The following is a 26,748-nucleotide window of genomic DNA, read 5'->3' on the forward strand; positions in this document are numbered from 1 at the left end:
AAAAAAGATTACACAGAAAAGTCCAGAAGTAAATAATCCGTGTGTTTTAAATAACATCTTAGAACACTGTTATAGCTCACCTCTCATCATTGTAGTTACCACTGTTAAACTTGTGTCTAAGTTATCAATGGTATTTTACTACTAGTATACATATACTGGACAAAACCCTACTCTTAGAGGGCTGTTTCAGGTTTCCTTTGGGCGTCTCTGAGCACGTTGGCTGTGGAGAGAGGGGTGTTGCTTCTGTGAGGTTTAAGAGGATGGAAGACAGCAGCCCAAAGCAGAAACACACTGTTAAGGGACCGTTACTAACAGATGTTGCAACTGGGTTATTTGTGATACTCGGACGAAGGCAAGTAGGTTACTACACTCAAGCCGCATGCTTCACGGACAAATAAGAGTCGTTTATTTTCATTCTGCATTTATTTGACAGTTCATCCAGTTAAACTGAAATGACACACTGACTCTGATATTGGCAAGAGACCTCGCTAATACTGATATCTGCCAGCCAGTCACACACACATAACTATCTCTCGTCAGAGAACTATCAACAAGTCACCGCACAACATTATTGCACTTCATGTGGCTTTTTTCTTCAGGAAAAAAAAGTATTTTTAGAAGATCAGCAAAGATTGCCAATTTTCATTCATTTGTTCTTTTTTTTTTATAAATCATGATTAAACCACACAGTGAGTATCACTATACAAAAGCAGTAAGAGGCCGACACTTCACAAAACAAATTCAAAAGAGCCCAGCTCCATGTCTACTGCGCGTTTCTCACTAACTGGGCCGACACTTGGTGAGTTGGACCATCTTCCAACTGAGTCTTCACATTCTCAGAGCTACACACGCACTGGGGCAAGGACTCTGAGATTGGCTTGATGAACAGACCTCGAGGCCTTCAGCTTCTTCTGAAAGTGTTCTTTAAGCACCTGTGGACTCTGCCTTGAGCTCCAGGCTCTCACCACCGTTTAAAACAGAAGCACTGAAGGCAGTGAGGCTCGTCCGAGGCCAGAGTGCCACAGGGAGCCACTGCATTTCAGGTGGTTTGGCGGTCATCGCCACAGAAGATTCTAGCAGCATGGGGGAGGGCTGGGGGCTTCAGATCCATCCATCCTTTCAGAGGAAGGAGAAGCACAGACACAAGGCACACCATATTTTCTTTATGAGGAAATTCAATCTGGAAACATTGGGAAAAAGAATCTACAGAAACTAGATAGTCTCTATTTTTGTGGGGTTTTTTTCCACGTACAAATATCTGAATTAACAATGATTTTTCACTCAGCGTAACAAGTGGCTTGTCTATGACGTGGAATAGCCACAGACTTCCAAAGCAACCTCAGCTACACCCAATATGTCACATGTAAAAATCACCATAGAAATGTTGACATGCCACAAGACTTCATGGTCTTCAAACAGGGTGGAACGCAGCACAATGTGCACAGTTGCTGGACTAGTTTGTGTGGTTTCTGTATATCTTCCTGAAAGCCAAAGAAATTCTACAAGGATGGGGGGAAAAAGGCATATAGGGACTATGGTTTCACTTCTGAAAAACCGGTCACCCAGTCAATGTCACATTGTACTGGTACTGAATAGACCATTTCAGTTAAGTATTTGATGGAAATTCATGATTATAAAGTACCTGTGAGGTACAATTAATATTTTAAGAACACTAAACACATTGAAGAGTTGAAGAATCCAGGATGGCAGGGAAGGCATCCTACCCTGGTCTATGGCTGACTTCAGGAAGGTGTATGGAGTGTTTATGCTCTGAACCTCAATTTTTTTAATTGAGGTTCTACTTTGGACTGGTCCATTGCCAAACTGGAGATATAGTTTCCTTAGTATTTAAATTTGGATATTTTGTCTTAGACCTTTTGTGTTTTCCCAATTCATTGCTGAGACCCCAGTGGGAGAGAAGTAGAAACAGAATGTGATAGTTGAGCTGGTAACCTTTCCAATGATTGATAACCAGTGTTTGCTGAGTGTGTAACTGGAGCATATATGCTATGCCCACCAGAGCTTTTGAAAGCTCAAGGTGGGGGCTTTGGAAAAAACGGCATCATTAAAATCTACCAGAAGGGTATTTTTTGTAAATTACAACATGATTCAAATGTCAGGCTCCTGACAGGCAGCTTGACTCTAACACAGATTTTGCAGAGGCTTTTGTAGCGGGGAGTGCCCAGCACACGTATTTCCTCACTGCTTGGCTTCAGGAGGTTCACAGATGGCAGGAGGTGCCTCCAGCACTTGATCTTGGCTTCACAGGCCCTTGTTAAAGTACACACGCCGTAATTCAGGATGACTCTTTTGGATGCTGGCTTGCAAATCATCCTCCAAGCTTGTCACAGACATGGAACTGGGACAAGGTAGAAGGAAGAAGGTTACCACAGGGGTAAGTATGGGAACCCCTCCCCCCCATGCTAGGAAATGCAGGGAGAGGACACAGGTTCAGAGACCCAGGGTTGGCACATGGCATACAGCAGAAAGGTTGCACATGGGCTACAAAAACGAGCATCCTGTTCTCTTCAGAAAAACAGTCGTCACTAACGAAGAACTGTAAGAAGCCAGTGGCTAAGCCTGTTTACCTCTTATTTCTAGCTGAAACCGTCTCACTGCTGGCAAGAGCACAGGGCAATGACATTCATAGACCTGGATGACCACAGCACTAGGACTGTAGATGGCTACCCAAGTGAAGAGCTATGGGCAGGGAATCCACACTAGTGGATGAATGCTCAGAAATGCCTGCCCATGGCTCCAAAGAAACGAGTCACACTAAAGGTTATAGAAGCCAAAGCAACCCTACAGGAGGTAGACTGATTCTCACAAAGGCTAAAAATGTTCCCAGAGGTAACAGTAGGGGGCAGACGAGACCTGGATAGACAATCTTAAGGCCCCACAGACCAGAGCTGGCTCTCCAGCCTCTTCCTTTCAGAGGCTTGGTCTGTCTGGCCCCTTTAGAGAGACAATTTCTTGTCACTGAAATCAAATAACTGCACCTGTGTCCCCAACTCGTTTGTAGGATCAAAATTGACAAGAATTCTTAAAAAAAAAACATCACCACCTACCTCTTCTGAGGAAACAGAGCACAGCACAGGGGGGTGGCGAACACCAAACTTAAAAGACAAAACGAAATGGCAGGTCAGCAGGCTGAAGTGGTCACTTCCGGCTTCCTTTTCTCTATATAAGTATTTTAATAACAATCTCTTCCCTTTCTTTAGAGCACAAGATTGCCTTACAAATGTTGACTGATCACCAAAATGACAAAAGTAGCGAAACCATAGATAGGGTTAGCTGAGGTTTACAGGACGCCTAAATATGTAGGAGGTTCCTATACAAACAGTTTCCACCTTTCTATTCACTGGAGTCACACATTCCAGGCACTCCAGGTTGGTGCCATTTTCAAAAGTTTTCTCTTGTATCATCCAACCTTCCATAGGCATAAAAATTATATTCCTACTGGCTGGTTTTGTGTGTCAACTTGACACCAGCTGGAGTTGTCACAGAGAAAGGAGCCTCTCTTGAGGAAATGACTCCATGAGACCCAGCTGTAAGGCATTTTCTCAATGAGTGATCAAGAGGAGAGGGCCCAGCCCATGGTGAGTGGTGCCATCCCTGAGCTGGTGGTCCTGGGTTCTATAAGAAAGCAGGCTGAGCAAGCCAGGGGGAGCAAGCCAGTAAGCAGCACCCCTCCATGGCCTCTGCATCAGCTCCTGCTTCCTGACCTGCTTGAGTTCAGTCCTGACTTCCTTCGGTGATAAACAGCGATGCGGAAGTGTAAGCTGAATAAACCCTTTCCTCCCCAACTTGCTTCTTGGTCATGATGTTTGTGCCGGAATAGAAACCCTAAGACAATATACGTGTAATTTCCGTGTTGGCTATCATAATCATATAGAATACACACACCTATTGAACAAATACATGTATGACACGTAACAGTAGTAGTCAATTTTTTTAAAAGGTTAATTTCCACTTACCAAAAGCCAACCAGCGTGACTTGAATTGGTGCGCTCATCCACGGGAACCTCTGTGTTGAGAAAGACACAAGCGTGAATACTTTCCATGTGCTTCTTCAAGGCAGTGTCCTCTGCTGACTAAACACCATGCACATGGTGGCAGACCGGATGCATTGGGATTAGTGAGATCCAGGGCAGCAGTGCCACTCGGGTTAGTCCTGACTTCAGGGACACGTGCGATGACCAGGCAGCAGCCACCACACCCCCAAGTGTTATTTGTCTCGGTGCACGAGGTAGGGGACCGGCTCATTAACATTTATGATTTATCTGCTGCTAGAGAGGCAGAGGAGCCCAACATACAAACTTGAAGAGACATGAACTCGCACTAAACTCGCTGCCTCACCACCACTGACTAACTGTGGAGAAAGCAGGGAGAGCCCAGGGTTTGTTAGGATGCAAACTAACAGGTCCCTCTAAGGGTGAGGATGCAGCCAGGAGCCCAAGACAGTGTCCAAATGTGAGAGGAACCCAGCAGACACCATATTCCACATTCTTTCTCAGATTTAGTTGCTGTCAGTAGGTTAAAATCCTTTCCGGAGTGAACTATCTTTGTAGGCCAATGAAGGTGTAGTTTGGTACTTGAGAGAATAAACACTGTTAGACATTTAGCTTTTAAAAGGGGAAAAAAAAACAACACAAAGTGCAATAGGATACAGGGTTATCTAAGTAAGACCACAGAAATCCCTGCGAGAGCTGTGAGTTGGCTGGGATGTAATCAGACACCTCGGTTCTGAGCCACGAAGTTGTTGCCAGACACGTGCATAGGAGGCATACCCTCGTGTCCAAGGAGACTCCTTTGGTGAAAGGGATCATCAGGAAAGTCAACATGGATGGAGGAAAAGGAGGAAGGAAGATGAATGTCATCAAAATGAAACCAATCCACACAGGATATGCCTTAACCAAAATGATTGAAAAAGCAACCTATTGTCATGTGTCACTGAAAGACAGGATGCATTTTGAGAAATGCATCCTGGGGCCAGGCTGTCTGGGTACTTACTAGGACCCACTCCTAAATTCAGGTCACTGGGCCATATGGTCTCAACACATATGGTCTTCCTACCTCTATACAAATGACTGGCTGTTTAAAGAGGGATTTTCACAGGGAGATGATACATTCTTACCCAAGATCCTCTTGGACATGAGACTCCCAGGATGGCACCCAGCCATAGGGATGGGACAGCAGGTTAACTGGTGGGTGAGCTCGTAAGGGCAGATAAATTAGATTCTGTAAGCTCAGGCTTCTTGTGGCCTCTTGTCTGCCTAAACAGAGCCAGACTTATCCAAGACAGCGCACTTGTATGTCACCTCAGGATAGATAAACACAAACTGAAGGCCAGCTTACGTTGAGGGTTCTTCGTAGTGACAAGGACGCTGGAAAATTGTGACTTGCTTGCAAAACGGAACGCATCATCATCCCTGTCTCCACTACCTCATCCTGCCTGTGCCTCAAAGAGAATTTGGCCTGAGGCCCAGAAATGAAAGAATGGAGGCTATTGGATCTCTTACTACACACACACAATCCCTCAGAGTAGAGACAAATCTCTCTTAACAGACTGGAAAAGGGGGTATATTACACACACAAAAACCTTCAGATGAATCAAAGATAACAGTAAGTTTAGAAGATCTACTATCTTCAGGCTGATATGGGTTGGGACACATAGTGACGTGGATGGTTTTCGATGTTAATGTGAGTTTCAATTCCTTTCCCCTAACAGCTCCTTTTCCATTAAATTTATCGGCACACAATCAACATTATCAATCAATTGATGGGTACAATGTAATTTGTGACCTTATGCACAGCGATGCCATCACACTAAAAAATAATAACTCCATCTATCATCTTAAATGCCTTCCATATTCCCCATGCCCTTCCTCTCTTTTCCTAGTCTCTGTTCCCTGGTAAAGTTGTCACTTTGATCTTACTATATATTAATATTCCCTAGCGTTTGAGTATACTATTTTTTTTTGTAGAGTCTCATATAGTAGTCCAGAGTGGCCCAAGCAAACTCATTACAAAGTTAAGAATGACCTTGAACTCCTCCTGGTCTTCCTATCTCTACCCCTCAATGGCCGGCATTACAGGCATACATTACCAGGTCTGAATCTCGGGCTTTATATACAATGTCTACGTTTTTGTGTTGTTACTTTGGGAATTAGTCAGACTGCTGCAAGTGTCTATAATTCATTGCTTTTCACTGAGGAAGTAAGAAGTGTTCCTCTGAACAGGTTGACACACTTTCCAGTTGACTTTGGGGCCGTTTCCAGTTGGAGGCTGACATAAGCAAAGCTGTGATAAACTTGCTCCTTTGTGGACGTTTGCTTTCATTTCTTTCAGGGAAACCATTAGAAACGGCTGGATTGCGCTGTATGTTCGTATAAACGGCTAGCACGATTTCCAAAATGGCTGCCCTATTTCACACGGCTCTGAGAGCTCCAGTTCCTACACAGACTCGTCAACACGTATTACTGTCAACTGTCAACTGTAGCCATTCCAACAGGTATTTCATGTGGAATTTCATTTGAATTTCCCCAATGACTACAAAAATCCAAGAATTTTCTATGTGCTATTTGTATGTGGGTATCGAGGTTTCTGCTGAACTCTTTTGCCTGTTTTTGCATTGTGTTACTTTTCTTGAACGAGTGTTTTAATCTTAACAGAATTCCTGATTTACTTTCTTACCAAAGAGTTCCTTGTTACTTGTCTTACCCCATGGGTTTTGAAAGACAGAATTTAAAAATGTGTTGAAATAGTCTAATTTTTTGTTTTTTTTCTCCCTTTGGCCTTGTATTCAAGAAATCTTGGCCCAAACTGTTGTTCAATGATATTTTCTCTTTACAGTTGAGTTTTACATTTAGATTTCATAAACTGTGGAGGGGTAATTTGCATACAGGATAGAATCAATTCCTTCTGTACGACCCAACCACCCACAAGTCCCCACGAAGCCACGTTCTCTTCTCAGGAAGTTACCGGACATGTGCCACCAGGTGGTCCTCTGTAAGTCTACGCCAACTGCAGTTCCTCTGCTTTCTCTGTTACCCCAAGCTGAAGTCACCCTGTGCTGTGGCCTCTGGTCCTGCACCTTCTTCTTGCACCGAGAGCAAGGCTCATGCCCTGCTTGTCTGATTTCTACTTCTGTGATTCTACCACCGAACACTGCTTACCACAGGCTTCTAGCAAAGGGCCCAAGACTAGATAAATACTGCCTATGAATAAGTAAAGAACGCCCATGTCCAAGACGGTCATGTCCATTAGCAAACAGTCCCAAACAGCTACTGAGCACACACAGCATAGTCTGTTATCAAACATAAAAGATCCAGAATGAAAAGTCCTAAAAGTGACATCAGGACCCAAATCTATCAGTTTTACCCCCAATGAAAAAAGTACCAGGCAGCTGAGGCCTCTCCTTCAAGACAACTCTTCAAGGATACATTGTAATTTAGGCAGGGAATAGCTGTAGGGATTTTGATGAGTCACCAGCCCATAGCTGGTTTGTTTTCCCAGCCTTCCACTTGGAAAAGATGAGATGTGGGGGAGGATGAGTCATGTTGAATGTTCCCTGAGACTTGTTTAAAAAGCCGAGAATGTTCAATTCGGTTTCACATTCTTCGTAGAGGAGTTTGGTCATCACAGAAAAAAAAAATCTGCATTTCCAAAATAAACGATGAAAAAATGCTTCAAGCTACAAACAGGAATGCTGATGTAGTCTGTGGTGAATGTTTGCATAATGGTCACACTATTAAACACACCCCAAGTGCAAAGATAATATGTAATAATGTGAACTTGGGAGTGTTGGGGGTGTGTGGGCCAGCTTTGAACTTGGGAGTACTGTGTACATGTGGTTCTTTCGAGAACACGTGGCTTTATGGTTTCAAAGTAGCATGTTCCCTTGGAATGGAAACAATTCAGCTACAACCAGATTCTCCGTAGCTGCTCATGGAAGGATCCAGAACTATTCTAGCCACATCTTTCTAGCTTGCTACTAGGACTCCAAAGCCAGTAGCTCCTTTGGGAATTGTGATGGAGGATGAGTGAGGTGGGTTACTTCCAAATTACAGAAGACTGTGGACACAGGTTATGCCACACACTATAACGTAAGATGGGTGGAGGGCAGCGATGGCTCAGTGGGCAAAGACTGAGACCAATCCCAGGAGCCAACATAACGATCGAAAGAGAAGCAACTCTAAAAAGCTGTCTTCTGGCCTCCACATGTGTGCTCATATATACGTACACAACAATACATTTTTAAAAATTAAAAAGGGCGAGGTGGGGTGACCATGACATGTGTGTCTTTGACAAGTATAAGATGATGTGGACGGTGTGGACGATGTGGCTCCGATGAGCAGAGTGCTTGTTTCGTCTAATGTCTTTCATGTAAGAAATTGTCAGGATATACACATCCAGGAACTTTGTCTACCATAGCCAGAAAAATATGTGCAATATTAGATCTTCTGTCCAGTGCCTGCTTTGGTAAGATTAGAGTTACCATGGTAACTATTCCAACATCGAGATCCCAGGACTTCAAAGGCATGAGTGAATTGGAATACAAAGAACTGACTTCACAAAGAATTGACTTCATGTCTTACCCCCCCCCACACACCCCCACGGCCATTTGTCCTCCATCAGAAAGATGCAAACTTTCTTATGAACGGATGCAACTCCGAGCCATGATATCAGATCTACACCGGCAGCCAGCATGCTCTGTGTCCTTGGCCAGGAGTCAGACTCTTCTGAATAATGTCCTTCCTAGAAGTGGTGAGATTCTCAGCTTCTACGCTACTGTCAAGTTGTGCATTATGCACTGTCTGTGGAGTCTCCCGTTTAATATGTTTGGACTGCGGGTGACCCTATAGAACTGAATCGTGGGTGTTTACCGCTAACTGGGTGTGGGGTGACTCCAGGAAAGCTTACCCGGACTGATGCTGCGATTGAAGGCAGCCTGCACACTTTCCATAGTGACACAAATCGTGATGACCGTGACCTGCAGGTCAGACTATCATTGGCTGTTCTTTCCTTGCAAAGGCTGTTACTTTTATGCCAGAAAATGAACAGAGATAGCAATAGTCAAGAAATCTAGACACACACACACACACACACACACACACACACACACACACACACACACATATATATTTGTGTTTATGTGTGTCTGTATGTGGGTAAATATACATGAATATAGATACAGATGTCCCAGGAGATCAGAAGAGGGCACTGTATCTCCTGGAGCTGGAGTTAAAGGATGTAGGTGCTTGGGAGAAGAAAGTGAGCCCTTAGCAAGAGAAGTCTTAACCACCAAGCCATGCCTCCAGGCCTAGCCTTGCCTTTAAAGGCTGATATCACTTGCCTTTGACAGGAGCGGGTGTTTGCCTTCTTTAATATGTTCTCGATTCTCCGTTAACTTTCAAAGTTATCTACGCCAGTGCCTTAAGATAGGACCAAGCAAGCTAAAAGGCTGATTGGGTCAACGTATATCCTCAGTGTGGATGGTGAAGATGGGGTGCCTTCCCAGACCGAGCCGGCAGAGAACAGCTCAGGACACTGACTCCGTGTCTGCCGTGTGGATCTGTCAGGAGGCTCCCTCGCCACCCCACTCCCTCAGCGTCTGAATCCAATTCCTGTACATCAAGCAGAGACTGACAGAGGAGGGCATATGAGTTTGTTTTCAGATTATCTGAAAGCTATGGAGATTTCTGACTGGCAAACTGCGTACGATGCCACCATTCGGTGATTTATAGATAGAAGTTCTATTCACTTAATATATAAAAGTATATAAAATAAAAAAGTTCCTAAACTTTGTACTAGAGAAAAAGACTTTAGTAAAAGTTTTTTTTGGGTATCCTCAAAATAACAATTTATTGAAGTAGATTAGTGGCAAAAGAGGACACAATGTCATTTTGTTCTAGATGTCAACTCCCCTTACCCAAGCCCCCCAAGTGGTTGCCTGGAAGCTTGGATAGCGCCAAGCCGGGCATGTACCACATTTCTGCTTACATATAGTTTCCTATGACCACATTTAACATAAATCAGAGATACTGAGCTAACAATAACAATATTGGCAGTAGCTAATTACACAGTTATTAGTTCTAAGAATAGGAATTATTGCAATACAACATAATGAAACTGCCAGGAGCACAACCTGCCTTTGGGGCCGTTACTGAATAATTGAGGGACACTCAGAAGCAAGCACTGTGAAACTGTGGCAGCTGACACGAGCAGAGAGGTGGCTGCCAGGTGACTGACAGGCAGATAACATGAACAGCATGGACACCCTGCACAAGAAGCTAATTCACACTCTAGACGGGATGCAGAGGACCATTCAGAAAGGTCCATTCACTATTTAAGACATATGCATCACTGGTTCGTGGAATTTTCCACTTAGTATTTCTGGACTGTGGGTGACCCTAGGTAACTGAGGCCTAAGGGATCCACTGCCGTGTTGACAGGCTCACTGCGTAAGTATGAGCTACTATTTTGCCTTTTTGTTAATTTGAGGCTAAGGCCACCAGCAGCCTCCCGGGTATGGTTTTCCAGAGAAGCAGGAGGGCTTCCTCTGACAATGCTCAAAGAGAGAAGAGACATTTTGTCAGTACCTAGCAGTCTGACACTATTGCACATTGCTACATTAGAGTGACAAAGCCTTGGTGTTTCAGAAAGTATAGCTTGTGGGTTTCAATTCTTCATGTCCCCAGGGGTTCTGGGAGCACGGCTTAGAGTTCCTTTCCCTTACAGGGGCCCGGTGAGGTGCTCACATTGTCTCCTCACAGCATATTTTCTTGGCTTATACAGAGAAAGTTTCACCTGTCATTTGGTCTTCCTTTCCCTAGGTGTCCAAATGGGGTCCATGAATCTATGAATATTCTTAACAGCCTCATCCAGAAGCACCTGGTCTGAGACAGCATCCCGTTTTCTCAGCTTTCTCAGCTTTTATGAATGACACACCCTTGTTCTCACAGTTCTGCTTTTAAGACTCAAATGGTCCACCCCAAGGGAGCTGCTGTGCTTACCCACCCCTCCAGGGAGGGCCAGGACCTCAGTTCCTGAGTACCCTCCACACACAGCAGGATACGAGAGAGCCATCCCAATGGGGTAATCCTTGACCCCATAAACACAATCTGGGGGACACAGAGAAGGTGCGCACAATACACACTTCCTTGCGGAACATTTCTAGGCCTTCAGGTCAAACAGTCGATGGATTAATAAACTGTTAGATGTGCTGACTTCCAAAGAGAAATAAATGCTAAATCCAGTATTCCATGAAGCTACCTCTCCAGACCTTTCCATTACCAATGTAACTTCGCACACTCCAGAGTCCCCGCCATCTTCCCACTTCACCCAGCTAGGTATGCAGCAGACACAGCCGAGTAGAGAGACCTTCTCAGAAGCAACTTGTAACTTTCCAAGGGAAACTGACCTTCAAGCTGTCACTTGGGAGCAACTTTGTAACTTTCTAAGGGACACTTGTAGGAAGGCACAAAGTTGGCCTGGCCTAGCTGCCTAGAGAGGCGTGCGCCATAGGTTTTTCAGGTTAGAGTCCCTGGTTCCTGGGGCACTGTGTGCCTTCAGGTAGTGAAGTGTTGTGTGTCTCTGTGTGTTCCCTTAGAAGCCAAGGAAGAAGGGAAGCTGGCCAGGACAGTTTAGATATTAACCTTGTGTACCCTGTATGGCTTGCAAAGGCTATTGTATCTGGGCAATTCCAACTGTATCCATCACGGAAACTGTCACTGTATTCTGTCTCTGAGAAAAGTATAAAAAGTCTGATTATGCTCAACAAACTTGTCACCGCCTCAGTCTTGCGGAGGTGCCTCCAACCCAAGCCTGGCTTAATTTCTCGCCGGCCACATCAGGTAACTTGGCCTGGTAAGTAAGCACAGGCACCCACAGTCGCTCAAACCATTCTGTTCAGTGTGAAGTCTGAAGAGAACCGAAAAGGACTCACAGCCAGGCGCGTGGTGCACACCTTTAGTCCCAGCACTCGGGAGGCAGTGGTAGGTAAATCTCTGTGAGTTCAAAGTCAGCCTGGTCTACACAGTGAGTTCCAGAATAGCCAAGGCTGTGTAGAGAAACCCTGCCTCAGAAAACACAGAAACAAACAGAGAAAAGAAAGAAAAGGACTCATAGAATGACAGCAGACGGAACTCGTCTTACCTTCAAAAAGGCTTTCTTCTCCAAGGTGTTCATGATAAACGGAGGGATGGCTGTAATAAAGACAGGGCCACTTAAATCTGCACTTATTGCCTGTTTGCAGTGGAGTTTCCCACAACAATTTGAGAGGAAGCTGTGTCCCTTCTAGGCTAGTTTTACCCGGGCAGAGAAATCTACTGGAATAATCTTTAAATGATTGAATTTAGGTTTGCTGATTGTTATACATCAGATGCAAGTTGCGTTATCCCAGCACGCCTCACAGATTTAACCAACGGAAATAATAACAAAGAAGGGAATGGGGGCTTAGAGATGGCTAAGTGGTTAAGATGAGAGCCGCACGCTCTCAGAGAGGATCTGGTTTGGTTCCCAGCACCCACCCACACCCAGCCACTCACAAATCGGCTGTAACTTTAGGTCGAAGGAATCTTTAGCCTCTACACACATGACCGCATGCATGTAGCATACATACAACATACACATACATAAAAGTACTTTTTTGCCTTAAATTTATAATATTAGACACCAGGAATGTTTTTCTTTCTTTGTTAGCAAAATAAATGTCATTTTCCTTGGGTGTCTACCATGCAGGGAGGGCAGCTGGAAGGGTCCTGCTTTGGCTCAGATGAAAACTGTTCTGGACATTTGAGGCACCTTGTCAGCTGGAGATCCTGGAGCACTTACCCAGTTTCTCAGAGCCTGAGTTTCCTGTTTTCCCACTTATGAAACAGGGACCACTACATTAACCTGGCTGTTCTGTGGGAGACAGCACCCGTTCGTTAGCTCAGAGCCTTTAGCGGTGTAAAAACATGTTGACTGTTTCAGCATGCCCATGACTCTCACAGATGCCAATGGCACGGAGAGACTGGGTCTTCTCTGGGGAAGAAACAGTGTGGAAAATAACCAAGCTTCTGGAAGCACAGGTGCTGACTTGGCTGACTGTGGCAGGAAGGCATCTCAGAAATGGGAAAGCCTCAACCCAAAGCACATGCGGAGCTGAAGCTGAGGGGACACTGAGGCACGATGCTGTTTTAAGGAAGTCTGGAAATCAGGGCTCCTGAGGTGTGCTGGGGGCTCATAGCCTTCTCTTTGGCAGTGACAAGCATTGGTCTTGGACTCAATGGAGTCTCTGTATGTTGCGGGGCTGTAGTTTCCTAGATACCTTCACAGACCACACTGGCATCCCGCTAGAGTACAGAGGGGTTCTTCTGTTCAGTTAGACAGAGGTGAGTTAGCTGAAATGCAATATCGCTCATCTCTCAGTACTACAGGGAAAGGCATCCAGGACTCCTTATCGGGACAAAGTGCATGGATATTCAGCCTTCATGGCTGGGTCATCTCTAGGTGACTTGCAGCACATAGTATAACATTATACTATGTTTCATTGTATCCCCGAGGGATAATAAGAAAGTGGGAGTGTGTTCAATCCACAAGTGTTTTCCTTTTTGAAAGTCGATTAGGTCTCTGGATGCACACAAGGTTAATGGGAAACTCCTCAGTTTTACTTTCTGCACTTTTCTTCTTTTGTTGCTCATTTGGACTAGCCAGTTCAGCACATCATGTGACAACAGTCAAAATATCAGCAAGCAAACCAGGCAGCAGCTGACAACACCCATCATGGGAGAGCATCTCCTAATAACCAAGTGCTGTTTCCATGGAGCTCTGGCGAAGAAGTTCAAGCACATTTACTCCTGGCTTTCTTCCTTTGTTTTTCCTGCAGAGGTCGCCACTTCCATTCGCTTCTGTCAGAGAAGCATCTCTAGGCCCTCTAAGCAGCCCACTGGGTAGACAAGAGATTCTCCAAAGGTCTTAATATGACACAGATGTTCTCTCAGTGTATGCTGACCCCACACCATGTAAATACCAGAGTAGGGGTCAGGCGTGCATTTTCTAAAAGCTGTCCCCAGCATGACATTGTCCCATGCTCCGGGGAGAACTTCAGTAGAAAGTATTCTCCACAGACTTTGGACACATCTTCATAACATTTAGATAATCCACAGCTCACTCCACTTACTCGCATCCCCACATTGGTCTAAGGAGGCATGGTTTGCTGCCTGTGGTGCTGAGACAGCTTTCTGAACAGTCTCCACTCACCCCTGCAGCCCCCCTTTAACCTGATCTCACATAGCACCCATGTTCACATAATTACCACGTTCGAAACTGTGCATGGTCCTCTATTGTGCAGAGCTTAGAATGTCCCAGTCGCCAGCCCCACAGTTGGCCCGAGGAGCCTCCAGTCTTTGAGGTCTCTTAAAACCCTCTCTCCTCCAGCTAAACCTGCCTTTGCACAATGCCTCCCACACAAACGGCAAACTCCTGCTTCCCCAGTGATGGCCGCTCTACCTCTGATGCATCATGTCTACCCTGTCCCTTGCCTGTGGGCCATGCTTCTTCTATTCCCCACCATCCCCTTTTCTTAGCTCTTAGCTCTGAAATATTCTCAGATCAGAAACTTATCGAGAACCAACTAATGTCCTAAGTAAATGGTCAGCCACTCTCAGGTCACATGACACATCAGTTGGAACACACACCCACTATATCATGAAACCATTAGCAAGATTGCATGAAATTATGTTTCGACCCCATGTACAAGACGCGTATGAATCATGGATAAACTTCGAATTTAACTTTGGGCCTTATCTTCAAGACAGCTTGTTTTATGTTCCAAAACCCAAACAAATTCTAAATCTGGGACATTTCTGAAAGCCCCAAGCATTTGGGTAAAGGCTGTCCCGTTTGTAGTCCATATTTTCTTTACTTGGTCATTCAGAAGGTAATTTCCACAAGGGGAATCGTGCTTGCTGCCCTGTTTACTGATACATCAGCGCTTGGTATAAACCACAGGGCAGGAGCACCAAGCTCACTCACCCATGCCAGGGGCCGCCATGAGGATCCTGGAGATGACCACCTGCGTGATGGCTTGCTTTGCTGCGTTGGTCGATTCTCCCAAGCGTGTGCCATTCTCATCAGTGACAGGAATACCAACCTTGAGTTCCCTGAAGGGTAGAACACACACAAAGCGGTTCACAGATGCCTTCGGGGAGGATCCTGAAGGAGGACTCTGTTGAGAAAGATCAAGTGCCTCCTTCATCCAGTTTCCCACTCGAGTGTCATTTCTGGCACTGATAAGCCTATTTTTAAATACCATTAACAGGTTCAAGAAGCCACCCGTGATAGACACAAAGGGAAAATAATACAAGGACCCCACCTCCCCACCCCAAGGATGTACCTTTCCAGTAATGATATGATTTGAGGGGTGGATATGCTAGCTCAAAGGTGAGGTTAATTTCTATGCTCCTATACAGATTTGAACAACTTTCTAAATCAGAACTAGACACAGCACATAGCGTTTTTGAGTGAACTCAGGCACTGAAGTCAGTGCAACATAGCCCTGTTAGATATTCATTAGCTACAGTTCCCAACACTGGGAGCCCAACTCTTATTATAGCTCTGGTTTTAATACTCTTCTTTTATTTCTATCCATTCTAAGAGACTGAAATCACCTTAAGCTCCATAAGAAAATTCCAAGGAGGGAAAAATAACCAAGAAACCTTTGCTTTGCTCTCTGGTCTTGATCTTATAGAATTCTTTCTTTGCAGAGAGTGTAGGCTACAAACACACCTTTGAAATAGGAAGGGCAAGATTCTAAGCCTCTAGGCACTTTTAGGCCCACTTCAGTAAGTAAGAACCCAATGGACTTGCCCTTACAATTCCCATCCCAGAGTATTTCAAAGCAGAGCTCAGAATTCATTTCCTTTCTAAACTCTATTGTCAGGCATGAGGGCGGCCTTGCCCGGCCTAAGTGTTCATCTTACCTTTGTCTCATCAGCGGGATGTTAATGCAGTTAGCAGCAGCTACAGCAGCGAAGGGAACAAAACGTCCTATCAGCGGCGACACATGCTATAGAAAAGATAATTCCGGAAGCATTGTCTTACTTTTCCTAGATGGCTGAATGGAAATGCTTATGTCCTAAAAGCACGGCAATCCTGGCTGGATAGAGCCAGGCCAAGAGGCCCTCAAACTTTTGGCTTAGAAGCATTTTTGTATCACTGGCAAGGACGCATAGAGACAATGTATCCATCTCAGACACTTGGATAGCTTAGTTTAAGCGCTGAAAGCACACGGATGTTAGAGTCCTCAAATTCCAGAACTAAGATTTCAGATGCCAGCTCTACCTTTTCAGGGCACATGCCCTGACTCCCATTCCAGTCTCAGGGGGGCCTTTTAGAGTTATTAAAAACATTTAATAGTTACTCCTCAGAGCTGGGAACAGACCAGTCTTGGATGATGTTACTAAGTACAGCCCTTCCTGGATCAACCAGAAGATACAATTAAAATATGCAGTTGAAGATGGCTACAAGAAAACCGAGTGACTGGAATCCCTGAGAAGTGACAGAGGCACCCAGAGTGACAGATGAGAGTAGGTTAAGACATGTTACCATGGAAATAAAGCTACAGTACCTTGGTTAGGGCATTGAGTCCAAGGGCTGTCGCCACGGCGCCGGTTGTTGCAGAAACATAAGCCGTTCCCAGCTCACTGAAAAGAATAAGCCACTGTGTAAATGACAGGTAACATCAAGAAACAGAGAGCCTGTAGAGAAAATCTGGGGTCACTCCTTCAGCGTGAGAATCCAGAAACAAAGCAAACACATCCCTAAAAATGGGCTACAACCCCAGACAAGCAGACACGCAGATGAGGCACACACGGAAGGTGAGAAAGGAGCAGAGCTGGGAGTGTGAGGAAAGCCACAGACTCAGGGAAGCCTCTGGGCTAAGTGTCCGAGGCACATTTGCACAGATCAAAATTATTGCTCAAGATCTGAACGGACACACAGAAAGCAAAGGGCAGAACTGCCACTCTTACAGTGTTAACTCACTGTATAAAAATTCCAATCTCATCTCTAATGTGCAGCTGAGCCTGAACCGTTCTGCTCAGCATGAGAAACACCACTGGGTGGCAGGTTTCAGTGTCCTTTGCTTCTCTTGATGATAGGAAGTATTAGGAGTCAAAGGCAATTTTCAAAAATAAACAGGGAAACGATTTCTCTTTCAAATATTGTGCGAGTGATGTCTATGGTTTTATTTATTCAGTCTTGGCTTGTCCACACCTCCCACCCCCACAGGAGACAAATTCATAAGCCCATTGCTTTCTTTGGAATCCAGAAATGAGGCACTTTTTAAAAGCAAAGCATCTAGAAATGTCGCACAACAGCAAGGTCCCTTCATTTTGTTTTGAGACTGGTGGCTTTGACTCATGCAGCCCAGTGGGGAGGTATTTCACAGAGGCAGGGCTGAGGGCTGCCTGGTAGACATTCTGCAGGGCCCTGAGCTTGGGGTCTAAGGCAGACAGCATTATACAGCTAAGAGCACAAATGACGTCAGAGAAGGCGGGACAATATTGGACAGAGAGGGAGGAGAAGAGACATTGCATGAGCAAGCCCTGTGTATAAGTGCACAGCTAGGTAAGATGCAGGGGCTCATGGAGGGCAGGCTGGCTCCGTAGACTTACTTTACAGTGAGGGGAGCGTCACCACTTCTATTGGTGTAGTTGACCACGGCATTGAAGGACTGGTTTATCCACTGCCAGAAAAGCACAGCCGGTGTGGTCCTAAAATACAGCAAGTTATCACGTACCATGAACGTCAGTGAACATCTCTCAGTATGTAAAGAGATGTTAACCATCAACTACCAGCAAGGAAAAGCACTATGCAGGGGGATAGCCTGGGATAAGTCTACAGAGCATCTAGCTTGACACTTTGTTTCCTTATTATCAAGCTCACAAGACTCCTGACTTTGGGTTTGTACTGCTGTGGTGAACATGGTGACTAAAAGCCACTTGGGGAGGAAAGGGGTTTATCTCAGCTGATACTTCTACATTACAGTCCATCATCGAAGGAAGTCAGGGTAGGGACTTAAGGCAGGAACCTGGAGGCAGGAGCTGATGCAGAGGCCATGGAGGGGTGCTGCTTACTGGCTTGCTCCTCATGGCTTGCTCAGCCTGCTTTCTTATAGAACTCAGGACCTCTGGCCCAGGGGTGGCATTACCCACTGTGAGCTGGTCTCTCCCATATCAATTATTAATCAAGAAAATGCCTAACAGACTTGCCTACTGGTCAGTTTTATGATAAGATTTGCTCCATTGAAAGCCTCCCTTCCCAAATGACGCTAGCTTGTGTCAAGTTGACAAGAAGACTATTCAGGACGTCTTCTATCACAAATAAATAAAACTTATAAAAAGACTTGCAAAGAGTAGATAATAAATAGATTTCTTCTCTTGGGTAAAACAAAACCATTTGCAAGCAAAGCAGGCTTGGCTCTTCTTATGGATTTAATCCATGAAGACACTGTATCGTTGTGCCTAATCCCCTCGGAATCTACAGAGAGAAAGAGCAGAAGGATTTGTTTCTGGATTTTTTTTCCCATCTCTATATTTATTTTTATCTTTGGTGTATGAGTATATTGCCTGTATAAAACACACACATGTTTGTGTGTGCACCGTGTGTGTACAGTGCCTGTCAGAAAGTGCTAGTCCCTTGAAACTGGAATTGCAGACAGTTGTGAGCTGCCCGAGGTGCTAGGGGCTGAGCTAGGGTCAAGAGCAGCAAGGGAGTGCACTTAGTCACGGGGCCACTTCTCTGGCCCCTCGCTTTGCATCATTCGAGGCAAAACACACATTTAAATAAAATGATTGAGTTATTTATCATCATTATAATTAATTTATTTTGTTTGGCATGAATGTCAAACTCGTGACCTCTGAGCGCCTTAGTGTCCTGTGTGCTAAGATCCCAGGTACGAGCCTCCGTGCCCAGATAAAACGGATGTCTACTTGCACATTTCATGCTAGAGGCTGTTGAAGAGAGCGGCAGCATTTTTGTTTGCTGTGCTTGTTAGTCTGAGACAGGTGTCAACTGCATGGCCAGGCTGGCCTCACACTCAAAGTCTTAGCCTCCCAAGAGCCGTGCTTGCAGGGGTGAACCGCTCTATCCACCTCTATCTTATTTCCGGCTGTCATATGTTCCACTTTATTTTAAGTTTTTAATTCAAATTTTTACTTATTTCGTATGCACGTGCGCATGCACGCACATGGGGGTCAGAGGATGACTTAGAACAACCCGGCTCGCTCCAAGTGGTTCCCAGGAATGAAACCACGTGTTCAGGCTCGGTGGCAAGCCCTTTGACTCAAAGAGCCATCTCACCCGCCCTACACCTTCTTTTATGTTTTTACTGACTATATTTATGGGGTACAACATGCTCTGACACGCTGTAGGGATGAACTCATCATTCGTGTCAGCATAGTCACTGTGACACTCATTTCAGCAGAACTCATATTAAAATGCTCTTTGGACGACTGCAATAGGGCACCGACTAACATGAGACAAACACCATCCTGCAAGAACGTACCGGTAGAAGGTCATCATGCAGCCCGTGATGGTCATGTTCATCGGGACCTGAGCCGACATTCTTCCTATCAGAGTCATCTTTTCACCCGTGTCGGGATGGAAGGCCGAGTCATACGCGTACTTCGCTCTCCATAACTCATTTTCCGTGAGGCCGGCAGGAACGATTCCTTGCCTGGAAGATGAAAACAGTCGGTCCAGCAACTGCCTGCCCCTTTCGGGCGTCGCCGACCATGAGCTACGTGTTTTTCGACACTTTACTATGCCTATGGGACCTGGCAGGCCTATTAGAGCATGGGTTGTAATCATTGTCTTGTTAAATATTTATGTTTTGGATACTCAGGATTGAACCCGGCGGAGCATGCGCCCTGCCTCTGACCCGCCCACGCTCGCAGCCTAGAGCACAGGAACGAAACTGGTGATGGCGAACTTCTCAAACCCACTCTTCTCAATTATCCGTAATTCGGAAAATGACAGGAAGTAACATGCCTACCGAGGAGTGTTCAGCTTGAAGACATTCTTTGTTTTAAATGACATGTCAAAAGTGCCATCGGAATTCGGCAAACTCCGAACCACTTTCAGCCAATCAGACCAACACTACAGCACTCAAGGCTACTTTTAGCCTGTAGTTGGCGAACAGGTCAGGGTCCCTTTGGTGCACATTTTGTCATATTTTATCATCAATGGAATACTCCTCAGAAATTTAGAAAATATTCAAATTTAGTGGAGCTCTGAAATTGCCCACAGCGTATCTACTGTTTGCTACTGGCAATGTTTGGGCAAATACAGTCTTCCTAGGTGTTTAAGGTATGATACAAACCAGATGTTCACTAACCACTGTGGGGCAGGGAGCTGTGAAAGGTATCCTGGTTCCCCGTCGGGATAAGGTCAGAACCCCGGTGACCCTAAGGGACAGTAGGCGGTTCCCTAAACTCCCAGGAGGCCAGACCCCTCTAGCTACAGCATCCCACCCCACCCCCCTGTAGAGAGGCTTATGGCTATCAGACAGTAGGAGCAGGACCACGCCCTCCCATATGTAGATGAGGTCTTCCCAAGCTCTCAGACCAAGCCAATAGGGAGTACCTGCTGTCAGACCTTGACCCAGCCCAAAACTGTATATAAGAATCCTATCCAGGAGGATTAAAGGTATTCGAGAACTACTCCATCCACTGAGAACTTCTGCCATAAGAGCCTAACACTGCTGCCTGGGGAAAAGATCTGCTCTCCCGAAATCAGATGGGATACAGGAATACATGAGGGAAGAGTCGACCTCCCCTTTTCTCTGTAGTAACCATGGAAACCGTGAGTAGAATGAGCCTTCTTTTGGGTTATTTGTCAGGTATTTTGGTCAGAAAAATCACCAAGGGAACTACTAACGGAACAAAGACATCCTTTCACTCCTTACATTTTTGTGTGTCAGGGAAGGGCAAGGACAATCCCGAGCCTGATCCGGGTGATCAGAGCAATTGTCACAGTTTCAGAACAGCCCTGAGAGACTATCTCAAGACCTAAAAACGCCTGCTGGCCCTTTCGCTAGGCTTTGCTGACCTCTCACGCTGGGCTTACTTCCTCTGCTGTTAGTTCCTGAATGTTGTTTCCAGCGGAGGTTTGAACTTTTCCATGGGATTTTAAAGTTTTTGGTCTCTTTGTCTTGGCATCTTCTGTCCAAGTGGTCAGCCTGCTATCTCTCTGTCTCGTGTTTCGGTCTCACAAAGAACACTGAACTCCTCAAATTCCTGCTTATGTGGGAGGTCTTCCTCTGCACTGTTTCTGAGTATGTTTCCAAAAGGATCCATGACCAAGCTTCCAACCTACCTTCCTTCCTCCTTCTCTTGACATACTGCAGAATCCAGTCAGACTTTACTATGTGCTGGTCCCTTTCTAACTGCCTCGCCAAAGGCAGACACCTGAGGCATGCTATTCCTGGAAAAGCTTCTGATGGTCCAATTCCCTCTATCTGATTGGCTTTTCCCTAGAGCAGAAGTCAGCCAATGACTGTCCAGGGTCTGGGTGTTCCTTGGATCACGGGGCTCTTACATTATAAAAAGAGCTAACACAATTGTGATGTGACTGAGGCTCCTTGAGGTGAACGAAGCCTGAAGAATTTATTCTTTCAAAACATTTTGTGTGTGTGTGTGTGTGTGTGTGTGTGTGTGTGTGTTTATAAGAGCATATGTGTGCACACCACATGTGTGTCGGCCTTTGGAAGTCAGAAGGAGGCATCAGATCCCCTAGAAGGGGACTTACAGGCAATTGAAGCTACCGTGTGAGAGCTGGGAGCTGAACGCAAGTTCTCTACAAGGACAGGAGCGCTCTTAAATGCAAGCTACCTCCAGCCCCATACAGTATTTCTTATCCAGTCTCTTATAGAAAAATACATCTACTGCTGAATTAGCTGTCCCAAAGAATACAAACTCTGAGATTAGGGTATTTGCTATAGGATGCATGATGTTTATTTGCATTTAGTTCCATATGTTCCTTATTCATTTTTGAGATGGGGGTCTTACAACGTTGCTCAGGTTTGTCTTGGATACTGGCTAGACGAGTCTCCTGCCCCAGTCTCCTGAGTAGCTGAAATGGTCCCTGCGTGGGTGGCGTCCTCTTAAACTCCTGTGCGGCTCTCTCAGTGACCGGGTGCATCTCACATCTGCATCCCTGGACTGCAGTCAGATTCCTTCCCATCTGAACACACACCCAGAAAGTCTCTCTCACTGGAGCTGTGTGTCAGCAGCAGTGGCCCTAGCCCACCCAGGTCTCGGGAGCCAGTTTCCTGAATGAGGCTGTTTCTATGCAAAGACAGAAGGATGCTTGACACAGGTGTGTTAGAGAAAAGGATACAGGACTCTGGGGGAAGAGACCTCACAGCTACAGCGAACACCGGCTCTTTGTGGTTCTACTCAGTCTTTCTATTTATTGGTTGGTTTTAGTAAGCAGCCGTTTACTGGGAAAAAATGTTCTGCAAAATCATGAAGCAGTTTGAGAACAATTAACTTGATTGATCGTCATCTTATGGTAAGCCAAGAAACGCACGGGGGTGTTTCCTGCAATTGCGTACCACGCAAGAGTGGGTGGTGTTACGGTAAGCCGGGAAGCGCAGCCTGGGTGGGGTGGCGTTACCTGTAATCGTGTACCACTTTCCTCGCATTCTCTAGCTGTTCGTTCGTTAAAAGGATGTTTCTGGGATCAGTAACCGTGAAGAAGTGACTGGCTCGGCCAATGAACGTGCTCTGGTCCCATCGAGGCTCCTTGATGTTAATGTTGGGTGGCACTTCCCCAGACATTGTCCCAGATCCTGAAAAGGGAAAGACAAGCCAGGTGAGGTTACTACAAGCCATTTTCTTTTTTTTTTTTTTTTTTTTGGTTCTTTTTTTCGGAGCTGGGGACCGAACCCAGGGCCTTGCGCTTCCTAGGTAAGCGCTCTACCACTGAGCTAAATCCCCAGCCCCACTACAAGCCATTTTCCAGTCGACGCTTAACCCGCATGTAAATAAACTCGGCCAGCAAAGGCTTATCATGCTAGCAGGGTGACCTGCTTTCTACTCCTGGAACCTACATCAAAGGTAGGAGAATCAACTCCACAAATTTGTCCCCTGATTTCCATTGCTTACCCCCTCCCCCACACCGAGCACGCACTTTCTCTTCCACATATACCAATAAGCAGTTAATCAAAAAAACCCAAAAACCACAAAAAAAAATTCACGTTTAAGTCTTGATTTGTTTGGTCACATTCTTAGCTATCATGGGGTGCATGCAGCCCATAATCGGCACGCTGGAAACTGTTCTGAACCAAAGCAAGCAGTTTATAGACCTCAATGTATTTCAGCCAGATGTCAGAAATTTACGACATCATCCTCCTCTCTAAAGGACATAGTGTTTCATCATTGTTTTCCTGTAGGAAAGTCAGAATGACTGTAGATAAGACAGAAACACACAAAGTTTTAACATAGCGGGAACTGGGGGCAGGGAGGGGACGGCTCACTTAGTAAACTGCCCGCCACCCGGCACTGTGGACCAAGCCTGGAGCTCCCTGGCCGGCGAGTTGAGCCAAACCGGCCAGCTCCAGGTTCAGCAGGGGACCCTGTCTCAAAAGATAGGATGGAGAATGATCTAGGCATGTGTCCTGGAGCAAAGCAGCTGATGTCGAAGTTACCACATTCTGGCCTAACGAATGTCATTCCTGCCGGACGTAACGGACGACACAACAAGATTGTAAGATTATCAATAACGAATAACGATAACGGATGCTGACGATTATAAAACTGAAAAAGACAGGTTCTCTCAGCCCGTTCAACACAGAACCACTCGTCTAAAATTAAAGATCATCTTCTTTAATTTACCAGAAACACAGAGATTAGCAATACAAGCTGACTGCCCCACAGACCAAAGATGGCGCCTTCCCTTTCCCTCACAGCATGCCTGCTCTCTGGTCCGTGACTGCTCATTTACTTCTGAAGAATATTGCTTACTTCAGAACTGCACCGTAGTGTTGTACCACACGCTTCTGGTTTGCTGAAAACCACCACCTTACTATGCAAATAAAGAAAATTTCCCACAATCCAGCCTTTCTGCCATAATTGATGCTGCCTTCAGACATTCCTTTCCTGAAAACTTCTACAAGTATATAAAGTTTTGATATGCTATCTTTTAAATTTTATTTATTATTTTAGGATTCCATACATGAATATAATGTTTTCATTGTATCTATCCCTCCCCAAACAGTCCTGTGTCCCCTCTACATCCCCCTCTCAAATTTATAACCTGTTCTAAAAATATGTATTACATATGTATATATGTATATATTACATATATATGTATACACACACACACACATACACACACACACACACACACACACATATCTCAAGTCTAGGTATGTACATAGGTGTAATACTAACCACTTCAGCATGGGAGCCTATCAGATGGTTCACCCTGAAGAAAACTCCTTCCTTAGCAGCTGACAGAGTCCTTCCCTCAATCCAGAATATGGACTGGCATGGTCTCACTCAGGCAGCCCATATTGTTAAGAGTAAGTGGGTGCAGTTTGCCCATTCCACCCGGAGGACACTGTTTCCTAGCAGATCAGCCCACCCCCGCTGCCTCTTACAACCTTTCCACCCTTTTCTTGGATGTCCACTAATAGTCGTTTCATAAAAGTCCTCCAGCGGTGTCAGCTCATCACTGTGGGCCCTCGATAACCCTTTAGGCCTGCTTTGTGCTAGTTCTCTACACAGAACACCACAGCCTTGTCTGGGGCTCTCCTCTGTCCTATCTGGTGATTTTCTCAGCTGAATTCTCTGGTGACCGTGGGTCAAAGGATCCAATCACTACGGAGGCCTCATATAATCTTACACCTTTTAATTTCTGTTTCTAACTTTAGTGCTAACCACAACTTTCTTTAATGCTTCATGAATTCTAGGGAGCACCAAGGCATCAGATGCAAATGTCAGGTCGCCCTACCATTTGTTCGTCATAATGCATCACTGACCACTGGGTCAAAATCGAACAGGTCAGTCAGGCACCCAAGCCTGAAGCGGAGCGGCGGTGAAGCGAGAGAGTAAAATCCCGCTATTGATAAAGCGGGCTGGGACAGCAGGCCCAGATGAAAGCAGGCGCAGAGCCAATAGAAAACCACTTTCCTCCCATCTGTGAAGAATCCACAGCTCCATGTCTGAGTGACACCATCCTAGCGGGCAGACTTGGCTCTGTATCATCATAGATGCTCACAAACGTTGCGATTGGAAACAGAAGGACCAGCCAACCCCGCCCTCCTTTGCTCCCAGCACGAGAGTCACTGAGTTCCCAGCCCAGGCACAGGGCTTCACATTAGGGACGTTCTGGACTCAGATCCTAAGTCCATCTCAACATTGTCGTTTCCAAGGAAACAGGGATATGGGTCCACTTCACAAGTGCAAGCTTTTTCCCCAGTCATGGTTTCTGCTCATCCTAATGCTGCCACAATAAACTCCACTGTTCTCCACAGTGCTGAGGTAGACCTTCCTTCTCTGCTTGGCTCAAGACCACACAACTCCCCTGGTAGTGATCTCCCTTACCACGGTGAGCCCGGAAGTACACCTCCACTGGACAGCAGCTGACTGTTCCCTGATAAGGTTATAATACAGAACAGACCCAAAGTATAAATTAGAATAAACAGTTGTACATGTTAAATCCAGGGACAGAGACACGTAGTAATTCCCCTTATCTGAGGGATTCCGCAGTGGATATCTGAGACTGTATGGACCCCTATATATTTTTCTATATATTTATAATCAGAATAAGGTTAATCAATAAATTAGGCACAGCAAGAAGTTAGCACGACTTACAAATGTTACAATACACATGCAATATAAGCTGTGTGACTATGTTCCCTCTCAAAATATTTTACTGTTTTTTTGAAATTTTCCATTCAATGCTTTTGGACCATGGTTGATCATTGGTTGCTAGCAGGTAAATGGGGCTCATGGACATCTAAAGGCTGGGTCACTGTGTGGGAACATGGATTATTTACGCAACCTACAAACAGTAAAATCAAAACTGCAGTTCATATGTATGGAAGCTTCCAGATTTGTCCATAGAGTTAGCCAAGGCATTTCAGCAACTTCCGTAATGAAGGGGAATCAGGAACGTGAGTCCTGAACCCAAAGGTTGTCTGCACCTCAAGCTGGTCTGACCTGCCTTCGGTTTGCAGATGACGGTTATTAAGGAATTTTTACTGCTTAGGCAAATAGTATTATTATTATTATTATTATTATTATTAGTAGTAGTAGTAGTAGTAGTAGTAGTAGTAGTAGTAGCAGCAGCAGCAGCAGTAGCAGCAGCAGCAGTTGATAACGACTGTCAGAGTTACAGCTAAGGATGGAAGGATGGCTCACTAAGCCCAGAGAAACTCAAAAGCAAAGATGGCCATCACATCAAAGGCTTGGTTTTTTTCCTACAAAGGCCCCGTCAAAGACAAAAGCTCTAAAGCACAGGATGCATCAGGTGGAGGTGAGCTTTTAAAAACACACACGTGCCTTCAAGAGATACTCACACAGTAGGCCCGCCCGAGGCTGGCAGGACATGTGACTAGGCACAAACCTTCAGCTTGATGGGCGGGCTCTGAACCATGCTCTACACTCGGCTATATGGCTGATGTCCTCTTCCTGCCCTCCCTCTGATGTTCCTCAGGCTAGAGTAAACTCTTCCCCAGGGGCCACAGGA

At 45.4% G+C, this 26,748-nt stretch overlaps 1 protein-coding gene across 8 annotated transcripts in view; it reads right to left on the reverse strand.

The window, feature by feature from the left end:
- Positions 1–383: 383 nt before the first annotated feature.
- Positions 384–26,748, reverse strand: part of Sfxn1 (sideroflexin 1) — a 36,237-nt gene continuing 9,872 nt past the window's right edge. For 2 of the 8 annotated variants that reach the window (XM_087591243.1, XM_087591242.1), the window contains exons 2-10: positions 22,669–22,843; positions 19,556–19,726; positions 17,664–17,762; positions 16,616–16,691; positions 15,969–16,054; positions 15,022–15,149; positions 3,978–4,027; positions 3,069–3,116; positions 384–2,359 (exon numbers count right to left, since the gene is read on the reverse strand). In XM_087591243.1, the coding sequence (XP_087447369.1) occupies positions 2,330–2,359; positions 3,069–3,116; positions 3,978–4,027; positions 15,022–15,149; positions 15,969–16,054; positions 16,616–16,691; positions 17,664–17,762; positions 19,556–19,726; positions 22,669–22,832 (852 nt within the window). In that variant the 5' untranslated portion in view covers positions 22,833–22,843 and the 3' untranslated portion in view covers positions 384–2,329. 8 annotated transcript variants of the gene reach the window in all.

The sequence above is a fragment of the Rattus norvegicus genome, chromosome 17 (genome assembly GCF_021556685.1).
Source record: "Rattus norvegicus strain SHRSP/BbbUtx chromosome 17, alternate assembly SHRSP_T2T, whole genome shotgun sequence".
In the NCBI taxonomy this organism is placed as follows: Eukaryota; Metazoa; Chordata; class Mammalia; order Rodentia; family Muridae; genus Rattus; species Rattus norvegicus.